The sequence below is a fragment of the Pieris brassicae genome, chromosome 5 (genome assembly GCF_905147105.1).
Source record: "Pieris brassicae chromosome 5, ilPieBrab1.1, whole genome shotgun sequence".
Classification (NCBI taxonomy): Eukaryota; Metazoa; Arthropoda; class Insecta; order Lepidoptera; family Pieridae; genus Pieris; species Pieris brassicae.
In genome coordinates, this window is record NC_059669.1 from 7413038 (window position 1) to 7427277 (window position 14240).

General features: G+C 38.3%; 1 protein-coding gene across 7 annotated transcripts in view; it reads right to left on the bottom strand.

Moving 5' to 3' along the window:
• Positions 1 to 110: 110 nt before the first annotated feature.
• Positions 111 to 14240, bottom strand: part of LOC123709375 (fibrosin-1-like protein) — a 52405-nt gene continuing 38275 nt past the window's right edge. For 4 of the 7 annotated variants that reach the window (XM_045660668.1, XM_045660667.1, XM_045660664.1 and 1 more), the window contains 11 exons: positions 8909 to 8968; positions 7277 to 8830; positions 6911 to 7065; positions 5671 to 5815; positions 5059 to 5261; positions 4753 to 4865; positions 4154 to 4323; positions 3484 to 3612; positions 2300 to 2356; positions 1364 to 1568; positions 111 to 1274 (listed from right to left, as the gene is read on the bottom strand). In XM_045660668.1, the coding sequence (XP_045516624.1) occupies positions 529 to 1274; positions 1364 to 1568; positions 2300 to 2356; positions 3484 to 3612; positions 4154 to 4323; positions 4753 to 4865; positions 5059 to 5261; positions 5671 to 5815; positions 6911 to 7065; positions 7277 to 8830; positions 8909 to 8968 (3537 nt within the window). In that variant the 3' untranslated portion in view covers positions 111 to 528. Of the gene's footprint in view, positions 1275 to 1363; positions 1569 to 2299; positions 2357 to 3483; positions 3613 to 4153; positions 4324 to 4752; positions 4866 to 5058; positions 5262 to 5670; positions 5816 to 6910; positions 7066 to 7276; positions 8831 to 8908; positions 8969 to 13720; positions 14208 to 14240 lie in introns of those variants that run through there. The other 3 variants (XM_045660669.1, XM_045660663.1, XM_045660665.1) reach the window with 3 other exon arrangements.

Below are 14240 nucleotides of genomic sequence, written 5' to 3' on the forward strand. Positions count from 1 at the left end.
AACGGGCACGTGATTGCGAGTGTTCAGTCGGCCCCATATTGCACACAGCGACCCCTTCCCCGGCCCCGCCCCGTGCGCCCCTCCCCCGCCCCGTGCGCCCCTCCCCCCACTACCACTCTACACACGACCACTGTACTTTACAAATTTCAAACAATAGCTATCTATTGTATTTCATCTCAATTACACCGTTCTCACGTATTCAAGACGCACTGTAAGACTAAAAGATCGTGTGTAATTAAAAACTACGATATAATATTACACTATAGAGAGACGCACGCGGCGGCCATTCAGCAAGCGACGATACAATAAATAATTTTCTAAAACGTTAGTACGACGCATTGCAGCTCGGCAGAGCAGCCCGTGTCACGAAAACTTCGCTATGACTAAAATGCAATACGCCATTGCATTTAATTTTACATACACATTCATAGATCGTCCCGCCGCGTCTGCCGAGCCGCAAGTCAACACATCTTCTCACTCCGCGTTCACGCTACACTATTTACATTCGCGAATCGCGTGGTGCCGCTATCATCGCGGCTCTTCCTTCTTGAGTAGGTCGAGAGGGGCGAGCGGAGCCATGGGCGGGGCGAGGGGCGCCAGCGGGGCCATATGCCCGCCCATGGGCGGGAGCGGCGCGCCCACGCCACTCCTGTGGTGCAGCAGCGGGCTCGACTTGAGCTGCTGGTGGTGGGCGTAGGCACTCAACATCTTTGCTCGATCTTCCTCTGCTCGGATGGCGGCTTCCACCAGTGGGGCGAAGCGCATGTGCTGCAGGGGGTCGAAAGCGGCTCTGTAGGGATCCCAGTGTGGCGGGGGGTAGGGAAGCGTCGGCGGTCGGGGAGGTTCCTTTCGCTCGTCCTTGGGTTCTTGGTGCGAGGGATGCGTGGAACGGTGGGGGGATCGAACTCGGGCTCTCTCAATGTCCCTATCGCGCTGTTCCCTAGCTTTACGTCGCTCGCGTTCCTCTCTATCCCGTCGTTCTCTTTCCTCCCTTTCACGTCTGGCTCTCTCCCTTTCCTCGTGTTCTCGGCGGACTTCAGCCGGCGTTGAAACAGGGGGGCGATGCGGCCGCCAAGCGTCGTGAACTAAGGGATGGGGGACAGCATGTAATGGTGCAGATAGCGCCAGCTCTCGGCCGTACGGCAGAGAATAGGGCGCACCAGGGAACCCGCCCCCGTACCGCGTGAATGGCGACACTCCTGAAACTCCCAGCTCACGCTCTGCTCCCAGCGGCGCACTACCGTATGCAGCACGAGATGGGTGACGTACTATACCTACGGATATAATAACCGTTTTATCACTAAGCCACATGTATATAAATACAAAGAACATGATAAATCGAACCTAGAAAATGGTACGATACCTAGAGGTGCGTGATGCATATAGGGTGGGGGCAGATCGTAGGGCGAGCGGTATGCGGGCGGCGGTGGGGCAGGAGCGGGGAAGGCCCGGAGTTTGTCCTTGTCCATGGCAGAAGGCGCCGCACCCGAACCAGTCTTCTCCTTCTGTTGGTGGTTGTAAATCTCCCAAGCGATACGTACGTGCATCGCATTCCATTTTCCAGTTTTCTGTAATATGAATAATAAACAATTAAGTATAGTAAAGAGAAAAAACGTTGAGCTGAACTAAACAATCTCTGTTTATAACAAGCTTGAGAAAATAATGTGCTATATGCTTTTGCTCTTAATGAAAACAGTGAAGTAGATATTAATTTTTATATAACATATAAATTTCATAATGTTTAAAAAGCATAAATAATGATCAAAATAATGGACACAGCATGTTCGTTAACAGCTGTGCGCTTTACAATAATAATATATTTAATCTGTATTGTTTATCTTTTCATTAGACATTTTAAAAGTGTTTATAAAAGTTGCTTAGATAAGAAAATTAATTATAAAAGCGTGTTATATGGGGTAAAACCTATGGGACAATGCTTTCATCTTGAAAGCACCGTCCATTGCTTTTACTCCATTAAGCCGTATTTAGCATACATAAGGGACAAAGGTGCCGTAAAAGTAAGTTTATAATTGAGTTCTGGACTTGTGATAGAATTTCACTTCTATTGTACCCATATTCTACTGGTTCTACTGGCTGATATTATGATATTACCTTAACAATACAAATCTGTTAAAAAAGATTTACCATAAGTCAAATCACTATTAGATCTTTTTTGCATAAAATGTATTGTGGATGTGTGGAGTTTGTGTTGTAATTAATATTTAACTTCTTAGTAGAATATGGAAACATGCTAGTGTAATGAATAGGTTGCATGCATAAAGTGCTGAAATAGACCTACCGCGACAGCGGGGCGTTGTGGCGGTTTAGAGGCGGACTCGCTTGATGACACTACGGGCTGTTAACATGACGCGGAGCCAAGGTTAATGTATGAAGTGCAAATAAGGAAAGCACTAAGCTGACCAATGATTTTATCTAGAGGGTTTACGAAAACGTGCCAACATAACTTTGCATACATTGGAGAATGTGCGGGAAGAGAACCAGCTATGCGAACTAATATAATTCTTATTGGCTATGCTTCATTTCATTTATTCACATAATTTTACTGTCAAGCTATTATAAGGTTCCAGTAGTCAACAGTGTCAATATAACAAAAAAGGTAAACTAGCAGAGCAACAACCTCAAATCCCACCACAGTTCTCTTTCCGAATAGACTCTAATCGGTGTTATTACTTTTTAATATCTCTCATAAGCTAACTGGAGCAACTCATGGCACTGGTTTTATGAACGAAATTATCTTGCAGATCCTGGGTTCGAAGAAATTAGTAAAAATTAAGTTTAATTTACAAAAAAAAAAACAGGAAGTGATTTTTATGAATAAATATTATTTAATTGACGCGCTTTCGTAACTTATAAGCCATAAATCATTTTATCATTTTTAAAATTACAGTAAATATTTATTTAAAGCTTTGGGTTTTCATACAAAATTATGTATGACTCTCTATACTATGTTAACCCAATTAGGAAGAATAATACTAATGTAGTTATGCCCATCCCAAAGAAAGTAATGGAATCTAAACTACTAGCAACTACATTAAAGTGGGGGAAATCTAATTTCTATGATGACTTATTCTATAACAGAAACCTTGTAAAATTTTATGTGTAAACAAAAGACATCAAATATGATTGACTCATTATTAGTAACTTTTTATTATCAACATCGGATCACATGTTAGGTCAAGTTCATGACCTTAAAAAGGTGAATGACATCAAGTTCGATAAAATTTATATTTTGTTTGAATATTCTAATTGAACTTGATCTTGCTCACAAATTGACAAAGGCTTCGTTACGAATCTTAATAAATTAGTATAAGAGTCCTACAACATTGATAAAAACTAATATTTAGTTTTTATAACAATGAAATTAAGGGCTTAACTATGTAAACACTCCTTTTCAAGTCAAGTGTAAGTACACACAGCCTATTTATTTATTTTCTTCGTACAATTAGATTGGATTATGCTTACCTTAGGTGCATATGTAGTAAGTGGGGCAGGCGGTACGTAAGGCGCTGTAGGGTGTAACAGACTTGAGGAGTATGGATATAGACTCAGCCCGGATCGGTATAGCGAAGACATCTTGCTAACATCCTTGAACTGAAAAAAATTAATTAAATAAAAAAAAAAACATCAAATTGTATAGTACATTAAAAAATTGGAATCAAAACAAGTTTATTATAATTATTTATTTAAGTTTAATTTATAAGATATATCATCACAATATTCTGCGTGTATTTACTTGTCAACAAATGATAATCATATTTTACTTGGATAGAAGTTATTATTAAAAACTGAAGCTGAAACGCTACGCTAACGCTACGTTACGCTGAAAAGCACGCGAAACGTCGGAAAAAAAATAGAATTTAAAATTATGTAAATAATTATAAGTTTTTAATAGCTTCAATCCGTTCAAAAAGTGTTTTTCTTAATGGATAGAACTTTCTCTAAGTTTATAAACGAAATATTCAATTTGTATAAGGCAAGCCATATTCGAGATTTGGCAATAATGTATATTATTTTTTAGAATACTTCTTTACTTGAAACATGTGTTCTACAGTTAGTTGTACGCAATGAAGTGTAAATATCTTAATAAAGTAGTTGTTTTTATTTTGACATTGGAAAATGTAATTTTACTCACCAGTGGCGCGTGTGGCACCATCAGCTGATGTGGATGGGGCGGCGCATGCGCCGGATGCTGGTGCACATGGGTATGTTGGTGCTGGTGATGATGAAGCTCCGTGCGCACGGCTCCAGCGGCAGCCAGGAACCGGTTGTCCAACTCTCTACGGAGGAGATCTGCGCCTGGACCTGCAAATATCAAGTGATATGTTAGTGCTGTTATACACATTTGTTTTTAACAACTAGATTTTCAGTTGTAAGTGATATAATATTGTTAGAATATGAATTTTTTGACCCTTTCATTTCTAATTTATACAATTTTTTTAAATCTATAAACCACTTTTAATTTTTTAGAAAACAAACGGCGAATATAATATAGGAATGGCCTAATTAATAATTAATGAACCAAATTACAAAGTGTTAAATTTAACATAGAAATTACAATAATTTTGCACCTTTCTCTATATTTCAATAACTACACTTCGCCGGAAATCCATAAATTAATTTCTTCATAAAAAAAAAACAAGAAAAGGATGGCTTGGATAATTGAATCTCAAGCAAAAGCAGCATAACTCTTTGTGTTTTAAAACATATCATATTTGTATATGTAAAACTTACTGGATTGGAAGAGCGATTCTGCCGAGAAGGGATTAGGGTTAGGCGCGAGTGGCGCTCCGAATAAAGGAGGCGCAGGCGCAAATGCAGCACTGCGCTCTGACGGGGCCGGCCTGCTGCAAATATTATTTTAATTACACTTCGTGCTTGAGATTTTTAATATGACAGAACAACTAAAATAGATTATTAAAACATTATATTTATCGAATTCAATTAGTAATATATTTTTGTTATTTATACTAAGTAAAATGTAAACCATATTGAATAATGAATGAATAAAAAATAGAGGATGTTGGGTCGTATACTCACGTTACCCCCCAATGGGCGGGCGGCTTGGCACTTGAGCTGATGCTGGGCACTGTGGGCACTGGGGCTAAAGAATGGGACAGGTGCGGGGCTGGGGTGGGGGCAGTGGGTGTAGGAGCTGCAAGTGTGGCGAGCCCACCAAGAGATGATAGTGGGGCTACTGATGGCTGTAAGCCTACCGACCCACTGTGCGTTGGCACAGGACCCTGAAATATATATAACTACTATTAACATATCAAATTAAAAAAAAAATCGCCTTAACAAAAGCTATAGAAATTGTACTAATATGTTATGTGATTGAACACATTCCTGCAATATATTAATATTTTTTGAACATATTCATGTTATACTTAACTTAGGCAAAATTGTATTGTCTATTCATACAACATTTTATCATAAAATAATGTGTAGAGGCAGTTAATAGCAGTAAAGCATAATTGATTTGTTATCTGCCAATTGCCCATCAAGAGAATAAATATATCTTCATTTTCAAGTCTAGAATTATTTTCGTGATAATTAGCATAAAGTCAGTTCTTTGTAAATTAAGCAAGAGCTCGGTTAAGTATGGTTGAAATAATGTCGACCTAAATCTAGATAACGAGTATGACAACTTACAGATAAAGGTGCGCCGAGTGGAGCTGGTAGCGGGGCGGATAACGTAGCGGCAAGCGGAGCGGGCATCGTCGGTACTAGCGAGGCAGCGGACACCGCCGCGCTCGCTGATGAAGCGGGCGTGCTCCGAGACAGACTGCTGATGTTACTGAAATATAAAATTGGACGATTTAAGGCTTGTATTATATTTAAAAGAAAAAGATTCGAACGTAAATTCAGCTACTTTAAGAATTGAAGGAATTGAACGACTGTTGTTAAGAAAACAAAATCTAATTTAGTTATTTTTAAACAAACGAACATAACATAAGTATTTGCACGACATACGGGCTCAATATATGTATTTTAGGTTCACACGACCAATGAAGTACAACGACAAGAAGTCTTGAATGTATCGTAATTGAAAATTGACTCATCAACTTGAAACAGTTAATTATAGTAGAGAGCATATCATTACAGTAGAGAAGTACCAACCTATGACTGCATTACGTAAATTAAGCAATTTTATTAGTGAATTTAATCTTAAGAATTCAGCAAAAACATCTTTATTATCTAGACATAATGTTTGTATGGGATTATTTCGTTACAGATTTCTAATCAATATTAGAGACAATCGTGAAAAAAGCTTTTCGATTTGTAAAAATTGTTTTTAAATAAATATTGAGTCACAAAGATATCTATGAATGCATTTTGTATAATTTACACTAACCTACGTTTTTACTCATATAATTACCTGATTGAAGGAAATGCGTTCGTTACATAATATAACACATCGGTAAATTAATGATAATTACCAATTAACGTTACATTGTTGTTGATACGTGAAACACGCAATTCAATTATTACGACACCAGATACAATTGCACAAATCGATTCACTAACATTAAGTACTCTGAAGTAAACGCTAATTATAGATTTGACAATTAGTTATAGCGATCGTCTAAACAAAATAAGGATTTAATTTTTCCCATGGTTTTTCAATAAAAAAACAAACTTGTAAATATAAAAAAAAAACAACAAGTAACTGCGAGATGTGGTTAACAAGTGACTTTCTATTGGTAGATTTTTCAAAATCGGTTTACATAAGATCCAGATATTACCTCTATAAACTCAAAAGCTTTACCTATTTATAATATTTATTACTAAATATAGACACTTTCCTAAAAGTTAACCTTGAGCCTAAAGTTTCAGAAGCTCGTTTTTTTATTTGCTTACGGAATTGTAACAAAAACAAATATTATTTTACCTGAAACTTTCTCTTTCTCTGCTAGGACTTTGAGTCCGTGGAGAGTAGGATAAAGGCGTGTGCACACCCGCACCACCGAGTGAGCCTGGCGTGTGTGGACGAACACCTTTAGGTGTTTTTGGTGCTACCAGTGGGGAGGCCGCTAGACTTGTCCTCTGAAATGGATAAATCATAGAATTTATCAAATGCAAAGTATTAACGACTACGCTTCGGTATGGCTTTCTACGGCTTCAGAATGGCTGGTGAAATTTTACTTAAGACGAGTATTATACGCTACGCTACTACTAAAAGTTATCTCTTACTTTGTCAATTTTCGCTCATAAAACATCTATTGTTTTTTTTATAAACACCTAAAAGAATACGAACCGTGTCATTGGTATTCCTGGGCGATGCAGCAGAAGGCGGAAGATATGGACTGTGTTGCAAGGTTGGCGCGTAGGGTGCGTACAATGTAGGGTACGCATTGGAGTACGCTGCAGGCGGCGGGTACCCGTTAGGCGCTAGGGATGAGCTCACCACCGCCACACTGTCAGATCGGGATATTTCAGGCGGTCTCGTGTCCACTACCGGCGGAGGCGCAGGGTGACCGCTGGTAGCGCTAGATGCGATTACAGCCGGCGCTGACGTCACGGGGGAAGTGTCCATGTGACTCGGTTGTGACGGAACAGCAGAGTGCGGCAGGCTGGGTTTCATACTCGGCGTCATACTTGCTATCGTACTGGTAGCCGTTGCCGTCGAGAATATTGCCTGCCCCACGTGGTTAGGCGTCGACCCTAGCGGGTGAGAGGACATCGGGATATGACTCGTGTGGCTCAAAATGGAATGGCTGTTAATTGGGTGACTTAAATGCGTAGGCGTTGGCGCGGCCGTCGACCCAGGCAAATGGCTTGGCGGTAAGTGGCTTGCGACGCTGAAGGGCGCAAGATGCGACGGCCTACCCGGGTATGGAACGGAATGTTTCTGTAAACTCGCTTGACTTGGGTAGCTAGAAATCGCATGGTGCATATTGGAACTTATACTCGAGTTTACATGACTAGAGCCAATAATTGGGGTGGGGTAGGGTCGGGAAAGCGCCGCGGGAGAGGATGGCCGCGGCGTAGGTGCTTGCGCTTGACTCGGAAGACAATTTGAGCCTGTAGTGGTCGGCATCGGCATCTGCGGGACGATATTCTGTGGCACATTAGGCCCGACACGGTTTGGATACGAGGTAGGAATGGAGGAGTGGGACTGAGAGGGTGGCGCGCTCCGGACTTCGTGTGCAGGAATAACTGTATGCGGCTGAGAGTGTGGGACGCGGTTAGGTAGACTAGGGTGTGCGGGTTGAGTGGCAGTGGGCGCGATTTGCGGTGGTCGCGGAGATGAGTGGTGAGCGTGCAGATCAAGAGGCGCATGAGCTTGTTCTGCAGAAGGCGGCTCGGTCCGCGTCTCATGGTTAGTAAGGCGGAAATCGGGAAGGGCAGCAGCGTGCGCTTGGTACGCCGTGTGTGAAGGGAAGAGGGGTGAAGGAGCGGGCGGAGCTGGTGGAGCGGGAGTGGGACTATCAGCAGCTGCGCGAGCACCAGGCTGCAGCTTGTTGTTACTCGCGGGCCGTTCAGGTGTGTCAGGGCCAGCTGCCCCGACTGGTCGCGCAGGTATTTGTGTTGCGGCCTGACCGTCTATGGCAGGTATGTGAGCGCCGTTAGGCCTGTGTGGTGTGTCAGCGCGGAATGGTGGCGGAGGTAGAGCAGGCGGAGGGAGGGCAGCCGGGGCTGGGCTCGGTGCGGGTTGAGGCAGCGGCGCGGGCGCCGGACTGGCACTTCCGCCGACTGGCGCCCGAGACAAAGCCAGGGCTCCTCCACTACCGCCCCTGGCGACGAGGTCATTTTTACCGCCACCCGCACCCCCTCCTGTCACCCGGAACAGAGAGCCTGCGTCTGATGCCTGAAACAAAATGTTTATCTTAAGAATATAAAATTTGTTTCTAAAAGTTGTCATGTAATGGACGTGTAAATAACTCACATCGTCCATTGATGCATCGTGATATCTCGGAGAGGCATTCCTGCTATTTTCTGGACTCGCCTATAACAATATAAAATATAAATTTAATAACGTTCAAGTTATTGTTCTTGTAATAAGGTGGCGTCATAAAACTGTAGTTGGCGTTGTTAGCCATTACAATTCAAAATAGGCTTCATAGCATGTTTTATGTTCTTATTGTTACTTTTATAGCTTATATCCGGTTCTAGTTCTAGATATTATGGCATCGATAAGAATGTTATGCATCAGGTGCTTGTAACATAGCTAAGTGATATAAAAATAACAACATGCCACATACGTATTCGCATTGAAAATAAAGATATGCAAAAATATAATAAATTTTTAACATGCTACAAAATTTTCAATGTTGTTTATTTCACCAAAAATATCTCATATCATTGCAAGGTATCGATTACGAAGTTGTTAACGAAAGAGATTTGGCATGATAGCAAAATATAAATACCGTAATAAGTAACGAAAATAAATGTATTTTTCATTTCAGGTAATAAACGAGACGATCGAGAAAAATGAACGTTTTAACGTCGATTGCCATTATAAAGGAAGATCTTAAAGATATTTATGAAGGCGAACCGAAGTCTTTAACTGGGAATGAAAGTAATTACTCTGCGGACATTTACGATCTCCGGGGAAAATGGCTCAATAAAACTATTTGGGTAACCGAGCTGTTTGAGCGGATAGATCACGATCGCAACAAGTTTCACATTGATTAAAACAATATTTATCGGGAATTAATATATACTATACTTGAGAAAGAAAATAAGCTATATTTACGTTTGGGGACTGCGTTGATGTTAAACTATATGGTAAAAAATGAAAATGCGTGATTGCTTTGAAGTAGCAACAGCAACATCTAATACATAAATTATCTAATATACAAACAACTTTCCACACTACGTTCAATGTACAAAAATCGGTTATCATCTGCAACGGAACTTACATTTACCGTTAAATATCCTGTAATCTCGTATTTTCCAATCGACAGATAATACATTTATCTGAATATAACGTACGTATTTGAATTAATCGATTACTTTTATTGAACATAGAACAAAAAGTATACAACGTTTTTTTTTTAATTTATTAACACGCCCAAATTTAAATGTTTAATAGTCGTATATATATATATATAGATGTATATTTAATTTTAAAACTCGTGTATAGTCTCAAACGTGTAGACTTTTAGCGTCAATTTAATGTTTGGTTTCATCCGGGGACCAACAATGGAATGATAAATCAGTCGCGTGCTACTGCTTCCCTTGCTTTAAGATATAAAGGTGCCGCTTATTGTTCTGCCTTTTGAAGTAACATCGGGTCGGTAATATCAAGAAAATCGTAATCATCTCACGTATTCAATTTTACGGGCGACAAAGGACTTTGATTGTCTATGCATAAGCTTTTATAGAGATGTATTTTTAATACAGTTACGCCACGTTTAACTTCTTAAGAGAATATAGAGTTTATTGTTTTACATATTTCTATCGCTATTATTACGCCAATAAATAATGTAATTTATATTTCGCTTCATAAACACATAAATTATACGTTCCATTACTAAAATAAATTAATATTCAGACTTACGATAAAAACTCAAACCACTTCAAAGCCACAGACCAATTATTTACGTTTTTATTTAACTGCTTTAAAAGTTCACGTGAATTATTTTATAGCAACCATTTTATTAAGAGCACGAGTGAAATATTTAACGTGTGCATGTGTGCTCTGTTATGTAGGCCACGGCTGCAGGCCGAGAAAATTGTGTCTCATTGATATTTGCTCTCAAATCTATCAAAGCTAACGAATTGTTAAACAAGAAAACAATAATATTAACGAACTTTTTTTTAAACCCACTAAAAATATCGGAAAATACATAAAACACCGACAGTATTTATAAATCTTGGCACCTTTATTAACTAATTTTTGAATTCTTCGAGTTGATTTATAAACGTGGTTATTAACAATGTATTATTCGTAGCGAGTTGAAACATTGGCCGCTTGTCAAAACGGCTTAACATTCAAATAGATAATCATAGAGATATTAGCGCGATGAGTGATGTCGTGTTGGGTATTAATAATAGTTCCTTGGAGCCCACACCGGCCAGAAACACGCACGTCTCTAAATAAACCAGCAATAAAAATAAACGACCCCATTAGTCAACCGTGTCAAAATAAACTTTGAAAGTCGACTCTAATATTGATCACGCTTTTAAATATTAATGTTGTTGCGATTATTTAAATGCGAACATATTTTTTTCTCGCTTATGATCTCAATACAGCACCGTAGGCAGTTCGTAATAAAACTCTTCAAAGAACAGGTATTTTAATTACGAATTCAGAACCGATATTAAAGTATAATCTCACGACTACAGCAAGGATGCTCCCCCGGGCCCAGCCATTGTTGTGAAGCAAGGCGCAGAGGGGGACGGAAAAAACGGCAAGATAGCTTTTTCGCCCCTCATTCGAAATTCTAATACAAACTTTTAATAGGGTAAAACTTAAACTCGACGGGAACAGTCTGGTAGCAAAGTTCAACGGTACTGATCATAGCCTTTGGCGAATATATAATGGGCCACGCTCGCCTTATTACCGGTTTATTCAATTCGATACAACTTGACATCTTTGACAGATGTCATTTTTGTCTAAGTATTTTTTATTACGGCGCTTCTGGGAAAGTATACATAACTTTAAAACGACAATATGCAAAATGTTTCTAGTGAAATCGTTATTTATAACACTCGAAACGTTAAGAATATAAACACTGTATAAGTAGACGGGTTTTTTTCAAAAGGCCGAACAAATAAACCTGTGTGAGCCGTGTGAAAAAAATACTAAGTGCCCGCCATGAATATTTAGCACGAGAATTGTTTGTTCGTGACCCGAATTTATGCTGCATACCAAATTTCCTACTATGTGACGGTCCGTGCATTGTAAACGAATGGGACGCAGACAATATGTAGAGGCGACAAATTATTGGACATGACCAGAACATTGACGATCCCGATATGGTAGGTAGATAAGCGTGACTTTAAAACACTCGATATTCAAAATCACGACCTTATCAGGTGAATAAGTGCTCTTGGAAATTAATTAAATAAAGAGATTAATCCAGTTTTCTACAATAAGGTATCAGATATATGAATAAAATATTGATAGTAATTACAGTCGGGCTCGCTTTATGTGCATCTGTCGAGTTAATGAATTATGCCGGGGGCAGTGTTCAGCTCCGCGGTAAACATAATATCAGCTCCGGTTTAATTTGTTTATCGGTCAACAATCAATCATGTTTATGTATTTTATCTATTTACTCTTGGTTAATTGAATGGCAGCAGTCAAATAGTCTTGTTAATAGTGTATTGACGCAAATGGTCTATAATAATAGGAAAAAATTCTTATCTCCATTACAGCTGACAATGGATCATTTATAATACAATTAGATAGAATTACTGGTTAATAAGGAGAATGTCGTAAATTTTTAATAATTGGTTTAATATGATAACTATTAACATCCAATAAACAATATTATATGTCAACTATGGCAAATTTAATTTGTCCGTTTAACAAATTAATATTGTAGCGTTCGAATGTTATTTATAATAATTAACGGGTAATTCCATTCATAGACGAGTAGGTAATGTATAGAATAATACAAATTATGTTATAGCTAAAAATAGTAAACCGTTATAAACATATATATAGAATGTTATTGAAACAAATTATTAATATAGAATGGGAAAAGCTTTATTTTTTAATTACAGTATATAAGTATAATATATAATGGCATATAAAATTGTGATTAACATAAATAAATATACATAATATGTTTAAATTATTATCTAAAAACACAAGACCTTGAATAATAAGATTTTTTCCTAGTCATTTCATGCGAGTAATTATAATGTGCGCAAATAAATTAAATATATATAAAAAAAATCCTTGACAAATCTAGTTTGTGCTTTTGCGTCATATTAAATTGCAGCTTAATTATAATATTGTTTTTATGGATAGATAATGTATTTTTAATATACAAACATTAATTACCTTAAAAGTCGTTGTTACAATAAGCCTTTATTTTGCAATATTTGTAAAGGTTTTATTGAAATGTTGTCGTTAAAAGATCACTTACTTTTACCTTGACTGTTCTGCTGCTTTAATTTTGTTTTTAATTATTATTATGAATTGTTGACGCTGAACGGTAGACGGAGAACCACCGTCACGTGAAATTTGAAGTATCTAAATTTTTATTTGTAGAATAACCAAAAGTTATTCAAGTTATGAACTTAAATTTGAATTAAGTTTTTAAAACTTGTCTAGTCTCTAAAAGGACAAAAGCCCACTATTCTTTGAGATTAGTATCTAATGGTCTATAAAATATGGTGAAAAAATAAAAATAGTCAATAAGATGTTTATATTAAGTAGCACTATGTTTATTTAATAAAGAATATTTAACACATCGTCACATGTTACACGCGAAGTTAGCTTCGTGATCCGCCGCAATTTACGAAATCGCAAAGTGTTTTGTTTGCGAAATTTTCTATTTTCGTCACGGTGTGTTAAGTGTTAGAATAAAGACAAACTTTGTTATACACCTTTGAGGGAAATAAAATCACTTAAAATTATGATTTAATTATGAATATATAAGTTTGAGCACTAGACATTTCTGATGTAACGGAATAAGATGGTATTATTTTAAAGATTGATTTATATATCAATGATAAAATATGCTCTTCAAATAAGACCTAAACCAATCTGATATTTGAATATCCTTTGGTTTAATACCTCATTTTCCGTTTCATGTTTCGCCGGGGATCTCTTTGGCGTATCTTTATCCGTTTTCCCAGCGGCACACTTATTACTTTTATCAATTTTACTATTTGTCACGAAGGTATCGTCACTCTTCTGTTTGCCGCCTTTTTTCTTGCTTTCTTTTTTACAACCTCCCTCAGCATTGCTCTTCGGCGAATCTTTGATCCTCACTATGGCAACTGTTTTAACTTTTGTGTTTTAATATTAAACACTAAATGAACGTTTAACACATACAATTTAACTTGAAAACAAATTAAAATGTCGTTCACTATTTCCCGAATTGTTTAAAGTTCACGTACCACAATAATATTCGGGTTATTTCACTCACTTAAATCCATTAAAAGCACTGCAATCCTCAGTCACTGAAATCCAGGGAATGCGTGGGAGTACGCGGATACGTGATTAAAAATAACAATAGATCGCGAATCGCGAGTTGTGTATCGGCGTGCGACAGGTCGGCCGTGCGGCCGGTTCGCGAGTGGCGCGCTGGCCG